General features: G+C 34.1%; 2 protein-coding genes across 2 annotated transcripts; both read right to left on the bottom strand.

Annotated features, from left to right (window-relative positions):
* Nucleotides 1-1,376: 1,376 nt before the first annotated feature.
* Nucleotides 1,377-2,807, bottom strand: LOC114397289. Its single transcript, XM_028359368.1, has one exon. It carries the CDS (start codon nt 2,805-2,807, stop codon nt 1,377-1,379), a length of 1,431 nt encoding a protein of 476 aa, XP_028215169.1.
* Nucleotides 2,808-10,758: 7,951 nt separating this feature from the next.
* On the bottom strand, nt 10,759-14,308 carry LOC114395783. The gene is made up of 3 exons (XM_028357627.1): nt 13,465-14,308; nt 11,837-12,382; nt 10,759-11,099 (listed from the first exon to the last, which is right to left on the bottom strand). Exons 1-3 carry the CDS (start codon nt 14,302-14,304, stop codon nt 10,986-10,988), a joined length of 1,500 nt encoding a protein of 499 aa, XP_028213428.1. The 5' UTR covers nt 14,305-14,308; the 3' UTR covers nt 10,759-10,985.
* Between the last annotated feature and the right edge of the window lie 5,465 nt (nt 14,309-19,773).

Genomic DNA, 19,773 nt, shown 5'->3' on the forward strand with positions numbered 1-19,773 from the left:
GGATGGAACAACGCAGGATCCAATGGTAGACCTACAGCCACTTGAGGGTGTGCACTTGTATCTCCTCATTTTTTAAAATTCATTAAATTTATAAATAAAATTTTATATTTTTATATTTTATTTATCTATATTTATATAATTGAACCTACTAATTTTATTTTTTATAATTTGTATCACTGACTTAAGATCTTGGATTCGCCACTTGCAGGATCTATATAGAGGAACATTATTAATAGTAGTCAAGAGTCAAATTGTGGACTATGCCTTAATGCTCAAGAATTCCTCATCACGGTATAGTTTGACATATATATATATTCCATTTCTTTAGCTCCCTAAGTATTAAATAACATGATTGTAAAAAAAGTGACGTGCTTATGCTCTAGCAAGCATTTTGCGTGACAGTTCTTTAGATGCGTTTTATTGGGCTTAAGCCCCGTTTTCAATAAAAAAAAAATATCAAATAACATACTCGGTTTTTTTTTTTTAAGCAAATCGGTTTTTTTTTTTTTTTTGTTATTTTAAGCACGTACCAAAACTATTGAGTCAGCTTCAGCATTCAACGTTTTAACCTGGAACACGAACACTGACTAGATATAACAAAATTTAAAATTTTAATTTGATTGTTTAATCTTATATTCGTATTCATTTTATTGAATTCTTTACAACGAGATCAAATAGCCGCCAGCAAACCATGGACCAGGCTGCTCTCAACAACCATCAAGACCCAAAACTCGTACGTAGCTATATTTTATATCACTTTAATTTGTTTAAAATGAGATGACAAAATTGTGAGTTGCTACATATAGAATATGAGTATGGCACACAATATACAGCTGATATGGGAGTCAGCATGGACAATTTAAAGAGGTAGAATTATCCACTAATAAAATCAAATCAACTGTGAGAGACGGGATAAGAAATGTAAACAACAAACAGGTTAATAAATGAGTCTAAAACCCAAAAGTACAAAATGCATTTTAATCATTAGTTAGCTCTTAGAGATGGTATTACAAAATTTGATTTGTCAATATATATATATATATATATATATATATATATATAGTTTATGCTTTACAACCTCCACAACATTGTCCCTTGAACCAGCCCAAGGACATCAAATGTAACCACTAGTGCATTGATCAAGATATTGAAGCAAATCACCCCTAAGTGATAGACTATACGATGCTTTCACTGTTTCTAAAGATACAAACTCAAGATCTCTACACAGAATTCTATAGACATATTTCATGTGGTACATGCAAAAGGCAACAAACATGCATGACTCATCACACTTGCTAGTGTAAAATCACTACATTTTTTTTTTAAAAAGAATCAAATAAATGAAACCTTGGAAATGAAAAAACACCAAAACCATATCATAAATTTCGGTTCCAATACATATAACTCAACCCAACCAACACCTCCACAATGGCCTCCTCCACCTTCTCCAAATCCGAGTAATGCAAAGTTTGCAACAACAACACCGTGGGCTTCGTCTCAAACTTTTGCTTCTCCAAGTTCCTCTCCGCTTGCCACCTCACCATGTCATGAGCCACTGGCACCAATATCTCCATCACCTCCGCCGCCGCCGCGTGCCGTCGCGTTGCCGCCGTCGAATGCTCCTCTTCTCCGCCCTCCAATTTCTCCCATTCCAACCACTCACTCTTCAACTTCCCCCTCAACTTCACCTTCAACCTCCCGGGCAACATATCATACAACGCAACACGCGCGTCGTTCCCAATCGCGGCATCAGCCGCGTGCATGCACTGTTCCGCCAACAAAATAACGTTGGCATACCTCAGCGAAAGCCCCGCCCCGCCAACCGTATTCTCCGGCGCCAGCCTCATGACACGGTTGTTACCTGACACCTCGCCGCCCTCCCGCGGCGGCGCGTGGTGAAACCGGAAAACCCCGGTAAGAGCTCTCTTCCTCGCGTTACAACACCCCCACGCGCGCTTCTTCAACGCCTCCTCGGTTTGGTCGAACATGCAAAGATTCATCCTATACAACTCGCGATGCTCAATCCTACAACAACTGTTTTCGACAATATGTCGTTTTACAACACCATTGTTGTTGTTGTTGTTTAGATTTCTACGTTTGACATCGCCCGTAACAAAGGTTCTGAAAACCGAACATATTCTGTTGTAAACAATGCAAACGATTCTCGCCATGAGCCCGACAACCTTGTCAAATGTCTGGTTCCAAAGCGAAACCTGCTTGAAATAAACAACCTGTCTCTGATAAAACATGATCTTATCATTGAAGCATTCAACCTTCACTTTTAGGCCATGGTTTGCCCTAATGGCTCTCCACTTTTGCATCTTCCTCTCCAAAGCTTCCATCTTCGTCAGCGACTCCATCGCCTTGTGGAGGCTCCGTGTGGCGCACACGAGCTTCTCCATGTTCTCAATTTTGCTCTCCACGTCCTTTGTTCCGAACTTGAGCTTCCGGGCGTCGACGGACTCGAAGCAACGGGCGAGGTTGCAGTCGAAGCAGCGCGTGGCGAGGCGGGAGACGGTGGCGGCGGAGAGGTTGAGGTCCTCGAGGCGCTCGGCGCAGGCGAAGGTGAGGAGGAAGCACTCATCACGGGAGTTGAGTTTAGAGACGGATTTTGACCTAATGACGTGGCGGCGGAGGTGGAGGATTTCTTGGTGGTCAAGGGAGTTGTAGAGGGAGACGAGGCGGCACATGGTCTTGGCGGCGTCGAAGGCGAGGATGCCGAGGGTGTCCGGCGGCGGGGACGGCTCGTGGTGGTGGTGGAAGAAGAGGAAGCAGAGGTTCGCCGTCGCTCCGGGACAACGAGCCATGCCTTGGCTAAGGGTTGGGGGGACGGCCAGCCACACCAACACCGCGCTTTCTTCTCCGTCTCTCTTTCTAGGTTTGAGTGGTTTTGAATCATTTGATGAAAAAATTTGTTATTTAAGTTTTGACCGGTCCTTTGACTGAAATTTTGGTGGTGGCGTATATGTTGGCTGTTGGGGGCGTTTGTGTCAAATTGAAATTATTGTATTTTTTTTTTAAATTGACACTTTTATGAGTTTAACAAAAGAAAAAAATAAAAAACTAAATGGATTAATTTGGTCGAGGTATAGGTTGGGTTGGCTCTCGGCATGGGGAGGTTGATTTTTGGAGATTTGGTTGCGAATTTAATATATAAATACATGAGTGTACATAGTTATTTTTAATTTTATTGTTATTTTTTATTTTAAAATAGATGATTGTCCACACTTTTTTTTATTTTATTTAGTTTCAATAGAGAAATCGATTAATACAAACAAGAAATGCAAGTACATGATCTTTTTATTCTTTTTCTACCATATTTTTTAATTTTTTCCAATTTTATTTGAATATTTTTTACACAATTTGTTTATGTTAATATTGAAAATTTGTTTGTTAATGCTATTTTAGATTTTCTTTACTTTTAACTTATTATTGTTTTCAATTTCATTTTTATTATTTTCTTTTGAAATAGTTAATTATTTATACTTTTTATTCCTTTTATTTTATTCAGTTCCAATGGAGCAAATACATCAAACTTTTTATTCTTTATCTATTGTAAGATTTTTTTTATGTTTTTCAATTTTACTTGAATGTTTTTTACATATTTTTTTAATATATAGTATTGTATATTTATTTATTAATGTTATTTTACATTTTTTACTTTCAAACTATTGTAATAATACATAAGACTTAAATGAGAGGTTTTGACCAAATAAGATAAGAGAAGTTTTATTACACGCAAAATTACATTTTTGTCTCCTAGTTGTTTTGAATTTTGATTTTAGTCTCATTTTAAATTTATTCACGAATTTAGTTCCTAATTATATCAAATTTTATAAATGTGGTCCCCAATCAAATTTAAAAGTTGAGTGTCACGAAATATTGACTGGCACGTGTCACGTTCTGATTGAACGATGAACAAAAAATGTTAAAGCTGACTCTTAAGCGCACATTTTCATGTCCAATCACATGATAGTCAACGTTTCTTTGTGACAGTTTACATATGGGGCTTGAAGACCACATTTACATGATTTGACATAATTGAGAGACTAAATTGGTGAATAAATTTAAAAGGAGACTAAAATTGAAATTGGAAACAACTAGGGAGACCAAAAATACAATTTTACCTTTACCATATTACTCCAACAAGGTTTAGTTTATATTTTCTTTTTTAGTTTATATATTTAATTTTTCTTTAATAATAATATTTCTTTCTTTTCTTTTTTTTTTCAAATAAATTTATCCTTTCATTTGATTTAACATTTTTTAGGTAAGATTATATTATTTTCATTTTTTCTAATTTATCTTTTTTTTTTCAGGTACACAAAAGGCTTCAAAGGATTTTTTTTTTAAAAGAGAACAATTCTACCATACTAGAAAAATAATCTTACTCAATCAAACCAAACGTCTTAAATCTTAACATTTTATTAACATTAGTTCCATAAATAAATGAATAATATTTAGACTAAAATCAGATTAAATTAAATTCTAAATAGTATGATTCATACCCAAAATATTGCAGTTAAATTATAAAGAAACAATAAGCATAGTTAAACACCTATACTAGACGATTAAACACACTAGCATAAAACATTTTTCGAGTTTTAGGAATCCAAACGCTTCAAAAGCAAAAAAATCACGATATTTCACAAATAGAGACTATCAACTTCGCCACAAAACAATGTTCGCTTGTACAAGTAACAAATGAACAATAAAGAATAATTTGGATATAAATTATCCAAAATTTCAAAAGTATATTTTTAAATTTTTAATATAATTACAAAACTAGTTTGAATAATAGCAAAAATTAAGTGTTCATGTAAAAAAAAATCATTTGTGAATAGTAATTTAATGACGGTAAAATTAGAGGTAATAGACAAATTAATGTCTGTTACTAAGCCCCGTGAAGTCATAGAAAAGAGTATAATTAGTATTTATTAGGACAATTTCTTAATTTATTTGTGAATATAGATGGTTATTTTTTAGCATGTAATTTTTTTTTATTAAATTAAAGTATTAGATACTTCATTCCAATAACATGATTATAAAAAAAATAAAAAATAAATTAAATTAACTTTTTCAAAAGAAAATTAAAATGAAACATGTTAGACATCACTAAAGTGAATAACATTCTACCTACAATAACACCTCACCTCACCTTAGGAATAACAATTTTATGGAGCATGCGTAAATACATTTAAATATTTATTAACATATATTTTTTTTGCTAAGTTATTGACATATATATTATCATACATTTATTAAAATTTAAATTAAATAATTAATAATATATTAAAAAATCAAAATAATATAAAAAAGTATTCAAGAAAAAGTTAGTGTGCTTTTAAGCAAGTACTCCAAAATTTATTTGTGAGGAAGAGGATAATTACTTGTTACATACGGATATGGATAGGCTATTATATTCATGTATATTATTTTTATGTTATTTTTTTATTACAATATTTATTGTAGCTATTAGTTTTCTTTTGTTTTTCTTTATATCGTTTACTTTCTTCAACTTATACATGTGTTATCTTAATGCTTCTCCTTATAAATTGGTGTTGGCCACTTTATCCAATGACCAAATTAAGCATAGTATTTCTCTTTCTTAGGGTATTTTTAACGCTGGATCATTGAGAGAAATTTTAAGCTCAAGAAATGTTCTTTCAAGATTCAACCACTAGAGATATATCTCAGGTTCGATTTTTTCAGACGAACCTTGAAGATCTAAAAAAAATATTCTTTTAATGTCTAATGTTCTACGGATTTGGGAGCGAAACAACGAATTGAAGGAGTAAAGGAAAAGTAATAGATGAAGAAGAAACAACAGATGAAAAGCAATAACTGTTCATCCAACAAGATCAACTTCAGTCCAAAAATTCATCAACAATATTGAATAAAAAAAATTAAAATTACACAAAATGGGTTGCATATGTTGACGAATTTTCACTTCGGAGGAACCACCCCAACAAGAGAGCATCTTCAAACTTCGCCACGCCGGCGAAGGTGCGACGATCCGGCAATGAGACGTGAGGGCACCGCCGCCGTCTACCTTTGATTCCGGTGTGCCTGTTGCTGTGGCATTTTATTATCTCCTTCATCATGGTGTACCTTCTAAAAGCAGATCTGGATGAGGCTGCCAGGTTCCGCGCGGTATCCACTGTCACTCTTCCGACTTGTGGCGGTTTCGAGGCATGCGTTGTTGTGGTTGTCGGCGGCGGAGTTGGAGTGGCGCGGCGGAGTTTTGTGGCTTGAGCGGAGGGGCAACGAGAGGGGGTAGAAACAGAGTTGGAGAGGGTGGGCATTGCAGAAAGGAGAAAGAAAAAAGAAAAAGAAAAAAATTATGAGGCCACTCACATTAACTTAAGAACTTGAAAATTGATTCTACCATTAAAAGACATAAAATCAAAGAGTTGTTAAAAGTTATGTCACAAAAGGATTTATTTAAAAGTAATTAAGAATTCAAATTGAATTTTACTATGAAAGATACTCTCAGAGTGAACCATAATCACATTCTCCTATTATCGCCATTACTTTTGTTAATAATTGTTATTTTGTACAAGTATAATATAACTAATTCTCATATATATTTTGAAGTATTAGAATAACTCATTTATCCATTTGATTGTTACAAGTGTATTTAAAGGATGTTGTCCCACTTCCTCCGCTGGATTTTCTATGGGAATGGTACTGTACAAGAGAGGTTCGTGGATCACTTTAATTTTAAGCCCCTTAGGAGGTTTCAATTCTTCATTTGTTTCAACTAAACATGAATACGTTGATCTTAGAAGAGACGAATTGTAATTTATATATTTTGAATATTCTCTTTTCGAGACTTGTGAACCTAATGTTAATTTTCTTTTTTTTTTGCCACTAATGATGTTTTGTCTTCCACTGATACATTATTCTACCACTGAATTCAAATGCACATAACAAAAATTTGTTTCTACTGCGTTTCTGAGTAAAATACACGCACAAAAAAAGAGTTTCGTTGGGTATATAACTCCTATACCAACCAAAAGTTATTTTTGTTGTGTATAAAACTCCTATACAGAATGAAAACTTTTTTTTGGTGTATATCAAAGGTTGCAAAATGGTAAGACACAACAAAAATAAATTTCTATTGTGTATGAGTTTCTATACTCAATGAAAACTCATTTTCATTGTTTATTAGCATTCACATTCTCTACTACACAATGAAAAACAAGTTTTCATTGCTCAAAGAAACTCCTATACTCAACATAAACTTGTTTTCATGGTTTATTTTGCTTATATACATCACGAAAACATGCATATGTTGTGTGGAGCATTTTGGTCAATTCAAGTAATACCTACATTGTCTTGGGCACGTTTTAATAGCAAATAGGTGGTGCCAGTAGTAAGACATGTTTTAACTTGTCTTCACACTTGAAAAAGGACAATTACTTCCTACATCTCCTTAATTGTTTTCTACACTTATTCTAGACTTATTCTAGAATGTAAAATTATATTTTAGAATAGCCTTTTGGAATGTAAAACTTTACATGATGTAAAAATTTACATTCTGAAAAGACTATTGTGGAATATAATTTTATATTTCATAATAGGGTTCCAGAAGCTTAAAAAGGGACTTGAAGTAACACTCAAGGTGCATGAAACAAGAGAGTTGTTATTGGCCTCAATGGATTTAGTTATTATTGATCCTTACAATTCCTCAAAATTTCAAAATTACCTATCCCTGAAAAGCATTATGGAATCGTGATTCCGTAACATAATAAGGGGTGCAAAAATTGTACACAACGGAATCGTGATTTTGTTGTGTACAATTTTTGCACCCCTGTTATGCAATGAGATACTGATTTTGTAATGTATCTTGGTATGGGAAAAAATGCACAGTAGAACTATGAGTTCGTTGTACAAGGGGGATTAAAAATGACAGTACAACAAAAGCATGATTTCATCGTATGATGTGTAAGGAAATCACACTTTCGTTTAATAATTTTTTTCTTAAAAAATATGCACAACAGAAGTATGATTCCATTATATATTGTGTATAACGGAATCATATTTCCATTGTACATTTTTTTTCATAATTTTAAAAAGTCTACAAAAATGACTATGATTTCGTTGCGTAATATGGTGTACAACACAATGAAATCATGAGTCTACTATGTTGTCCAAAATATTAGACAATGAAATTAAGATTCTATTGTGCAACAGGTTTTGTTACACGATGAAATGAAGAATCTGCTGTGCAATAAATATGCAACACCACGAAATTGTGATTATGTTGTGTTACACAATGTACTGCACAATGAAATTTTGATTCCCTTGTATAACAAAACTTGTTCCACAAAAAAATACCTAACAACATATGAGTGTAGAGAGTGAAGAGATGAAAAAGAGAGAAAGATAAAAAGGAAGAATGAGTGACGAAAGGGGAAAAGGGAGAGGAGAATGAAGAAAGGGAATGAGGGTCAGGGGAATGAAGATAGGGGAGGTGGGAAAGGGTGGAGCGGGAAATGATAGTTAGATAATTACTCTTTGTGGCTGGTAGGAGCCAAGAGAAATTTTGTTGAGACCAATAGTACCACCCATGAAACAATTGCATTGAAAGAGTGCTTATTTGATTCCAATTTCTTAAAAATAAAAAGATTCAAATTGTTTGGCCCAATGGACCGCAACACCAAAAATATTATACAGCAACGATACCGGGCTCAATAATCATTTTGCACGCTGGCTCACTCTTCAATCACATGGATGAGTTGATGACCGATAGTTGCTCAAGCTGAATAAATGAATGTACAATGAATGAAAAAAAAAAAAGAATAATCATGAGAGAAATTAATGTTTGTAGTTTTTATGTAACCAACATCATCTGCTCTGCCGATAAAAAAACATCATGTGGTCCATGTGTTTTTATTTATTTGAGTGTTTCTTCATAGATCCATTGAAAAACTCGAGCAGTGTAACGTCTATATAATTGAAACTGTCTCTATATATACATTAATGTAATTTGACATTGAACTTCTTTGCTTTGAGGAAATTTGACATTGAACTTAAAACTATGCAAAAATGCTACTTTTATTAAAACTCGTGATATAGGAGTAGAGTGCTTTATCAATTGTACTTTCTATAACATCCGATTTTTAACGTGTAAAGCATAAAAGGCGAGATTCTTTTTTCCCCCCCTTAAATTTCACTTGAATCTTGAGAAGATAAAATTAAAGACATTCCATAATCTTTGATTTGTAAATGGTCTTTTAAACCTTTCTTGAGACACTTTCTTGAAGGTGCTACCTGCTATGGTAAAATTCATTAGCTTTTCTTTGCTTTTATCAAATAAAATATTGTTGATTTTCATCAAAACTTTGAGGGTTAGATGATGTTGGCTCTAAGAAACATAAATACTCCGGGGTTGGTAGACCTTAATTAAAAGGATGTATGATTACTTTCATCACAAATTTTTATTTTTAAAAATATGTAAATGGGTTAGTGAATTATGTAGCTTTAACTTTCTTGGTACCTATGTGAGTGGGTTAATTTTCTTAGTAGTTCTACTTCTATTATTGATTCTACTTCCAGTTAACGCTAATCAAAGGCAAACTCATCTTCTATATCTATAGTAGAATAAAACCTGAATTACATCAATCACTAGTTTTCATAAGTGTTAGTCGTAGGTTTACTTTAACAGTCCAAATATTCTCACCAATCGTTTCCAAAATTGGCAAAGAGTCTCATGCAATACTTGTTGACCACCCAGACACTTTGTCTCGCTACATTAATGAAGCGTGACCTCTGTTTTGTGGGCTCTGCCCTTTGGTGTTCTTTCAATTCATTCTTTTTGGTAGTTGAACCTAGCTTCATCGAACTTTGGCAACAAACCTCCTACATAACCAACTGCATGCTACTTTAGAAAAAGCTCTTTGACCACTTCAAGGACAACCTCAATGAACCTTAAGCTTACATGTGCAAGGTTTTCACCCTAAGATGATTGATATTTCCTACTTTTGTTTTAGAGAAAATGTAATTTCGTGTTGGATCTTATAGATCCAATCTGTTACATTGAGCGACTATAATTTATTATTATGTTTCTCATATAATCGACAAACTAAATGATTCTCTTATATAAATAAAAAAAGCATTAAGATACAACAGAAGAACAGTACAAAACAAATGATTAAATTACAGGACAACTTTTCAGATTGAGTAAACCCGACATAGAAGAAGAAAAGATTATTAGGGTATGATAACTGTGTTTTCAACATTTCATAATGCATGTTTAGTTTCCAATTCGGTTAATCAAAAATAATTTTGTCAACAAATTAGGGCTCTTATTTTGAAGTTTATTTTATTTTCATATGTTGGATCAGCATTGGAATACACACCAAACATATCATTTGTAGGTGAACTTCTGCTTCCCAACTCACTATCGATTACCGTTAAACAATTCCATTCCACGCAGGTGGTTTTGGTGAGCAACCTAGTAAACCATTCCACCTTTGAATAATATTTAAACCCATATCTTCATTACTTCATAGTATTGGTTCACCTAAAATAACCCTCACTTTTAAATGTCGAACTCAAAGCCCTTGTGGCAAAAAATTCTTTCGAATTTGTCCATACAAAAACGAATAAGTTCCATTTTTTTTTTTTTGTATTTGACAATCCTCTAAATACTTTCCCATACTTAATTTGTTAATATTTGGAAACCTATCATCTCATGCCAATTTAAGTCACCGTATATTTTTTTGGAGTTAGCAAAATGTGTTCCATAAATTAGAGATGAAAAAAAAAGAATTGTGAATGAGTAACATTCAAGACAAGTTGACTCTACAGAAATCTCTCTAATCTCTTCTACTCTCACAATATCATTATATACGTGCAGAAATCGAGTAGAATATTTGTGAGTAAACGCGTCTTCTGATGACCCACTTCGTAGTGGTCTTCCATTCGCAAGAAACTTGAATGAAATACAAATCAACTTCCTTCTTTGTTGTAATTTTCTACGAAGGGGTCACGCTTTCAAATCGACGACACCCTCTGATCTTGACGCGAACCACACTAGAGTTCACCCCATCTGCGCCGTCCATTATCTCGCAGCATTGCCTTCGTGGCGCCTGCTCATTCACCCAACATGCAATCTTGTTAGGCATCAATTAGTATTTGGAATACATGAAAGCAATTGTTCTGGAAAGATCACAATGAATGCATTAAAAACAATTTATCTTAAAAAATGTTTTCCATTAATTTAAAATAAATTATGATTCATGTTAAAGTTAAAGATTAAATCGTTAGTTCCATCTTTGGAGGAATTAATTAATGGTCAAACTTTTCTTATTATTGGCCAAATTTTTATTATCTTTTGGTCAAATTTCAGATTAATCAAGATTCATTTTTATAAAGATAAATGGTTAAGAAAAAGTTATATTCCCCTTTGTTTTAATATGTTATAGAGAAAAATACTTTTTAATTAACAATATATTTTTAAATAACTAAGAGGATTAGTGTAGGGAAAAAAATGAGAGATATCATGTATAATCTAAAAACAATTCAGGAATGAGTCTTAACAAAAATAATAATACTCAAAAAATGTTTTTTTAGAAATAAAAATAGCATCTTATAATAAAAATACACCCCAAAAAGTATATTTCAAGACATTTTCGTTAAACATATGACCGTACCAAAAAAAAGAAAAAGACAGATAGGCTTGTATCTCATTTTAATAGAATTCTAGTATTCTACCCAAGTAAACAAATCACACCACTATTAGTGGAGCTTTAAAATCAGATCAAGTAGCACGTTTAAGGAGTGTCAAACACGCCCCAGAAAAAGTCACATTCACGTAATCACATACCTTTTTCCACTTGTCCGGCACAAAGCGCGACGCATAAACGTCGACGTATTGAACTTCCAAAGCCCGCGCGTACTCCTCACGCGCGCACTCCTTCCCCGAAGCGTCCACGGTTTTTCTGTACCAAGATCGGGTCATGTCCCCATCCACATTACGAACCCCATCCAGCACATACACGTGCGGCCTCTCGCACGTGTCGACACTGACGGGTCGGGTATTGAATGTGAACGGGCCATCGTGCCAGGTCCGCCACGTGCGGAATGTCTCGAACGCCGTTTCGAGCTCCTTGGAAGTGCGCAGAGAGGGATAGAGCTCCACGCTGTATCCCCACGACACCGAAACGGACCAGTTTCTACGGAGGTCGTAGCAGAAGCTCTTCTGTAGGGTCCGACCCGGATCCATTTTGTACGCCGTTATTAATTTTTTAACGGCGTTAACGCGGGTCGTGTTGGGGAATATGGGGTCCACGTAGTCCAAGTGGTGCAACGATACTAACGGTGCCACCGGGTGTGCCGCTAACAAACCATATGGGTTACCATGTATATCTACCTGTAATATATATATATAAAAAAAGTTTTAACAGAATAGCAAAATCACATTTTTATCTCCAATAAATAAAATAATTTAAATTAAGTAATATATATAATCAGTCAACCCACAATATATTTTTCATTTTGTTGACTAAAGTAATGATTTTATTTCAAATTGATTGCTCCTTCCGTTTCATTCATTCACATTTAAGGTGTTTTTTAATACCCAAATTAAGAAAAATAATTTTTATAAAAAACAATTATAAAAAAAATAGTTATTTCAAGAAAATACTTCCTACATCTCATAATAATCAAGAAAAAATTTATCCCGAAATAATTTCCATTTTATCTTTTAGTATAACATCATTGATAATTTTTTTACTTATATCTTTGTAATATTAATGATAGAAAGAAAAATCAATTAATAAATTAATGATACTAAGGTTAACTGATTTCTTTTGTTTGTTGGTTTTCTAAATCTTTATGAAACAACCTAAGAAGATAATCATGTTGGAACAGATAAAGTAACATTTATTCTCATAAAAAAGATAATAGTATTTATTTATTTTTTGGTGCAAAGATAATAGTATTTATAAGAGGTTAATTTTTCAAAAATATCATTACTCTTAATTTCTACAAATAAATCATTAAATATTTCAAGATAAAATTTTTTGAAGAACAAAATAACATTTATATTTCTTTGAAAACTGAAAATGTTAATAAATATAATTTTTAATGTTAAAACAACAATTAATATGAAATAAATGGGGTAGCTTTTTAGCAATAAACTGACGTTTTCAATTAAAACTTCTATTTTGATTTGATCGCTGATAAAGACGATCATTGTACTAATATATTTATTCAAATTCAGAAATACACATGCAATTTAACCGGATATCTGGTATGTACATATCAGCCCCGGTAAATGGCGATTTGCGCGGCTCCAATTGTTCATTCAATTCAACCTCCCATAGTCCCATTAATCAATTTTAATTGTAATTTTGAAGTCCAAATCATCCCAACTCATAAATTGATTTAAACCATAACAGAAAAAACCCAATTTATTTATTAAAAAAAAACAGAGAAAAAGAGAGAATATACCTGATGAAAACCCGGTTCTTTGGTGACCTGAACCCCAATCTCACTGATGCAGCTCTGAATTTTCTGATCGGACCCATAAAACTCAGCGTAACGATCAATGCAGCCGTCCAAAATCCTCACCAGTTCCTTCGCCAAAGGGTAACTTATGGCGAACCCGCCACCACCAAACGCCATGGTGTAGAAGTGTATAACATCCTGCTCCACGCTCTCCGAATTCCCTCCAACGTAGTACATTTCGTTGTGATCGTATTTCGACAACACCGTGACGAGGTTGTCGGTAAAGAAAACGGTGTCGTCGTCGCCCATGACGAACCACCGCACGTTCTCCAACCCTAACTCGAAGCTCTCCTTTACAATCCTTGCTATACGAATCGCGGAGCGCGACCCGTACGAGCACGTGTACTTGAACACCGACGTGTCGCCGGAGACTCGGTACAGCGGGGAGGTCTCTGGCCAAGTCGTGTTGTCTGGCGGGTGACTTTCTAACCAGACGAAGCCTCTGGTAGCGCCAGGACGCCACCAGAGTTCAGAGTATTGGCGACGCGTCTGCCACGTAGCAGACGAGCCGCCAATGCCAAACAGGAGGTGGGAGATGTTGGTGGAGGCTTTTTCCTCAGGGGTTTTCTGTTGGAGCATGTATTTCATGGTTGTGTGGTTGTTGTTAGGATAAAAAGGTTGATTGTAGAGAGTGATAAAGAGGGTTATGATTAAGAGCATTGAAACGGCGATACCCGCTTTGAGGAACAAAAGGAGAAGCTCTCTGGGTTTGATGATGGGGAAACGAAGCGTTTTCCATGCGTTATCGAGAGGGTCACGAACTGAGTCCACACCAGAAGACATTTGAGGCGGAATTAAAATTTTGGAGCAATATTAGAAGTAGAAAGGATATATATATAATAATAATAATAATAATAATAATATAATATAATATAATATATTGTATTTGTTGTTGAAGAAGGTAAGTGCATACTTAGTGGAGCCAGTCGTTAGTGGCTTGAACGTTTTCCTTTATTTTAGGTGGCAACGGACGAGATATGTGAGCCTACTCCTCCTATGATCAAAAGTCATAATTAACAATGAGGAAATCCTATCAATTAATATTTGGAAAGTCAAATGAATAATAGCAGAAACTATTTCTGCCTAATTAATCCGCTTTTTTGTTTTTATAAACTTTTATGGAATCAATTTGACCGTCCATTATGTCCAAAAAAAAAAAAACTTTGACCATCCATTCATATACGTAAAACTATCCATACATTTACTTACCTTCACATGACAATAAGTTAGGGCATTCAAAAACATAAAATTAGGATGTGTAAAATATAAAATTTCAAGTTAAATACGTATGATTTTATTAGATTAAAAGGGTGTATTTGTTTACCTTCATTTGTGAATAAGTCTTCCATTTACCTGGTGAGTTGGGGACATTTGTGGTTTTTGACACAAGTAAAACACTACTAAAAAAATAGACTTTTAACATCGATTATTAATTAATATTGAAATCACTGGGTTAAAAGTTCCAACGTTAACATCAGTTTTCCAAAATCGATGTTAAGTAAATTACACAACATCGATTTTGTATAAAATCTATGTTGTATCATAAAAAGAAAAAAATAAAATATTTAGAAGTGCACATTATGAACACCGATGTTGTCAATCAATAATAATATCAATTTTCCAAAAAATCGATGTTGTCATTCAAAAACAACATTGGTTTCTTGCCTACTGAATGCGAATTGTCTTCATTCTCTTTGGTTTCAATGGTCTTTGATGAGTGAAATACTACATGATATAATAAAACACATAAGTTAATAAATTAGTCTAAATAATAACAATTATAAGAAATTGAATTAGTTGTGAAGTAAACAATTACCATTTCCGGGTTATTCTTGAAACCTCCTAAGACTATTGTTGACATCCAATGCACTACATAGTACCCGCACTTTGTGCTTCCTTTTTTTTATTACACTAAATTGAATAGGATATTTAGATATTCAAAGTTAACTGAAGTGTAATAAAATTTAATTTTTAAGACATGAAACATTATTTAAATGACTTACTTTAACTACCATCCATCTAGTAGCAGCCTTGAATTTACTTCCTTGATTGTCGTTGAATCATTTCAAAACACTGATTAAGAGAAACATGCATGTGTATTATACAACACAAAGATTGAAGTCAAATTCTAATCATAAAGTAAATGTATTACAAAATATAACTGACCTGTTAATAATTCATTTCAAGTAGTTGTCGGGCCTATTGTGCAAGGAACAAAACCAGATGACAACATTGTCCTTAGGCAAAATGACGACCAGTTGCCAATGTGCACTGCATTGGACAACATTACGTTATTATAAAGCATACATGATTTAAATTTATTTGTTCAGTTTAACTTACCTATTCAAGTAGGCTCCTAGGTACAATCTCTTTATGAATTATGCATTCATTTCTTAATATAATCTTCTGATTCAAATTGCAATTGGCTAGATCTTTGTATAAGCTAAGGAATCCATACACATTGACATTCCCCACTCGCATAGTTGTCTCAATCATATGTCTATTGTTGTTAAAATATAGTACATTATGCATAAATATAAAACAATTAGTTAGGTAATATACAATAATGCAAAGTGACTTACAAAATCCACAATTGTATAACAGAGATGCTCAGACATTGACCATTGTGAGCTATTTTAGAAAGATCTTCATGCTTTATGTACAATGGGAAGTTATCATTATACACCCCAAATACGCTAGCATCCCACGACACTTGCAACGACTTCAGGAAAAGCTGCGGAATGGTCAATGTCATCAGGTACAACAAATTAACGTCAGGATTCGACATATCTATTGGTTTCGCTAGTCTCTCAGCTACCTGCAGACCTTGGATGTAACTGGTCTCACATACTCGTCTCAACTTGATCTTGGCGAGTATTCAAACCATCCTTTGTCTTGCCTTGAATGTTAAGAAGTGTGTCAATGACACTATCATATACATTTTTCTCTACATGCATAATATCAATACAATGCCTAACATCTAGATTAGACAAGTATGGAAGATCAAACAATATCGACCTCTTCTTTCATATGAAAGTTTTACTTTTTTCCTTTTTTTGGGTCTTTCCAAATACACAACAACCCCCTCGTCCCACAACTTTGTCAAGTATTCAATCAAGGGACCGAGATAAACATCAATGTCATTTCCTGGTTGCCTTGGGCCCAATATCATCATGGACAATGTTATGTATTTTTGCTTCACGCACAACCAAGGAGGCAAGTTGTAAATTACTAGCAAAACAGGCCACGAACTGTGTTGGGTACTTAAACTGCCATACAAATTCATTCCATCATTGGCAAGTCCAAGCCTATGATTTCTTGCCTCTTTGCCGAATTTTGGATACAAATTATTAATCTTCTTCCACTGAGAGGAATTAACCGGATGGTGGAGTATTCCATCACAATTTCTCCCATCTTCATGTCATGTAAGGTCTTTTGTGTCATCTACATTAGCAAACAAATGCTTGAACCTTGGAATGATCAAAAGATACCACAACACCTTTGTTGGGAGGCCTTTCTTGGTGCTTTCATCATTGCTACACTCATCATCATCCTTCACTTTGTACCGTGATACCCCACATCTGGGGCAGTTGTGCATTTCTTCAAACTCATTTTTGTACATTATGCAATCATTAGGGCATGCATTAATCTTCTGGTATTCCATACCCATCGGACATTGTATCTTCTTTGCCTGATGGTAACTTTTTGACAAAGTGTTTTCCTCTAGAAGCATATCCTGCGCCACTTGAAGAAGTGAAGTGAAGCTTTTGTCACTCCTCCCATATCTGGCCTTGACATTAACCAGACTTAACACCACTGACAACAGGGTCAAAGATTTCTTGCACCCCGAATACAAAGGCTTCTTATAATCACTTTGCAATGTATCATACATAGGGGCCTGTGCTTGCTGAAAAGATTCTTGTCCAAGATCACAAATCATTTCCTCTAAGTAATCTCTCATTTGTACATCAACCGGTTCAGATTGGGAGTCCCTCTACATGTCTGTCAATTTACCATGCCATATCCATGTCGTATAATTCTTCTTAATCCCATCACACAATAGATGCCCCCGTATGTTGTCAAGTTGTGGTCATCCCTCGTTCAAACAATTTATACAAGGACATAAATATTTTCCATCCTCATCCGGTTGACTTCTTTCAAAGGCGAATTCCAAGAACTGTTCCACACCTTCATCATACAAAGGGCTCATGCAACTTGCATTCATCCAACTTCGATTCATCTAATTATTAACTGTATGATACTCACAAAGTTTTTTGATGCATGGAAATCTCACTTTTTCATTAAAGGTGTGGCCCTATCCCATTCAGGAAGACATATTTTATAGTACATTCATACGTCAAGGTTAAGTATCTTTTCTTAAATTTGACAAAATTTCGGCAGCATTTCGCATTGGTCTCCAAGTACATGACATGAAAGTGGTGAGATGAATTCCACAACAATCAAGTATGCACTCAAAGAACAAAGAGAAATGCATTGTACCGCTATTTCATCAAATTTAAGAAAATAAACTTAACCTTAACGATTGAATGTACTCTAAAAATATGACTTTTCCCAAACTGTCCAAACGGACAATTCAAGATTCAATACAATGATTAATGCAAACTGTTCGCAAGAATCATTGTATTCAATCTAGTGAATCATGCAGATTTCAGGTTTTGATGATGCCGAAAAAAATTAACTTGATAATGATTGTCATCATAAAAAAGGGGGAGAATGTGAATCATGCTGGTTTTGGTGATGTCAAAAAAAATTTACTTGATAATGATTGTCATCATCAAAAAGGGGGAGAATATGAATGTATGAGTACAGGGTTTTGATGATGCCAAAGTATAATCAAACATTCAAGGTTAAGTATTGCTTCAAGATTAATTCAAGGTCAAGCAAACAAAGATCAAGAAAAAGATAAGGCCTTAAACAATCTCACTGGTTGATTAGTTTTTTGCCTTAAACAAATTGTTTCCAAGAGATCAAAGACACTTGTAATCGATTACCAGTTAGTGTAGTTGATTACCAGAAGACAAGTTTGCAAACAACTTTCAAAGAGGGTTTTGAAATTTTAATTTTGAATCTTTAATCGATTACCAGTAACGACACTTCAAAAAATACTTTGGAAAGTCATGACCCTTCAAAATATAACTGTGTAATCGATTACCAGTGAGAAAATTTCAGAAAAGCTTTTTGAAAAGACACATCTCTTCAAACCATTTTGAAAAGGCACGATGTGCCTATATATATGTGTGTCTGACTTCAAAAAGCAGGAGAAAGATGTTCTAAGATAACTTAATTGTCAAATTCTCTCTCAACAACTATTGGGAAAACATTTGCAAATCTATTGAGAATTCATCTAGGAACTTCAATTTGTATTATCATCTCTAAAAGAGATAAATTCCTCTAGGATCTTCAATTTGTATCATCTACTCTAAAGAAGAGAAATCTTTTTGTTCATCTCAAAAACTCAGTTGTAATCAAGAGACTGATTATTTTTTGGATTGTGAGAATTATACTCAAGAGACTGGTTGTTTCTTGGAGAATATTGAACACAAGGGTGAGGGATCCCAAGGCGTGCTCAAAGTTTGTAAAGGATTTACAGAGATAGTGGAAAATCTCAAGTGGGTTGCTTGAGGACTGGACATAGGCACGGGAAGTGGCTGAACTAGTATAAATAACAAGTGGTATCAGAGCGGGATTCTTGTCTAAAGTTTAAAAACTTCAAGAATAATTATGGCCTCATCTAACTTTCCATTTCTTGAGGGAGATTCTATTAATAGGCCTTTTGTTTTCAATGGTGAGGGTTATCACTATTGGAAAACCCATATGCAGATCTTTATAGAAGCCATAGATTTAAATATATGGGAAGCCATTGAAATTGGTCCCTTCATTCCTACAATGGTAGTGGGAAATACAACTATAGAAAAACTTAGAGAACAATGAGATGAAGATGAAAGAAGAAGGGTTCAATATAATTTAAAAACCAAGAATATAATTTCTTCTGCATTGGGCATGGATGAGTATTTTAGAGTTTCAAATTGTAAAAGTGCAAAAGAAATGTGGGGTACATTACAAGTAACCTATGAAGGCACAACTGATGTTAAGAGATATAGAATAAATACTTTCACACATGAATATGAAACTGTTTAGAATGAATCAAAATGAGACCATACAATGCAAAAGAGATTTACACATATAGTTAATCATCTTGAATCATTGGGAAAAATATTTCATAATGAAGAT

This window comes from Glycine soja, chromosome 18 (assembly GCF_004193775.1).
Source record: "Glycine soja cultivar W05 chromosome 18, ASM419377v2, whole genome shotgun sequence".
Lineage (NCBI taxonomy): Eukaryota > Viridiplantae > Streptophyta > Magnoliopsida > Fabales > Fabaceae > Glycine > Glycine soja.

What these genes read in the sequence shown, in the direction of transcription:
- LOC114395783 (XM_028357627.1), bottom strand. Translation starts at nt 14,304, where the DNA reads ATGTCTTCTGGTGTGGACTCAGTTCGTGACCCTCTCGATAACGCATGG. An exon ending in AAGAACCGGGTTTTCATCAG is followed by an intron (nt 12,383 to 13,464) that starts GTATATTCTCTC and finishes TATATATTACAG; the next exon opens with GTAGATATACATGGTAACCC. An exon ending in TGCCGGACAAGTGGAAAAAG is followed by an intron (nt 11,100 to 11,836) that starts GTATGTGATTAC and finishes GTGAATGAGCAG; the next exon opens with GCGCCACGAAGGCAATGCTG.
- LOC114397289 (XM_028359368.1), bottom strand. Translation starts at nt 2,807, where the DNA reads ATGGCTCGTTGTCCCGGAGCGACGGCGAACCTCTGCTTCCTCTTCTTC.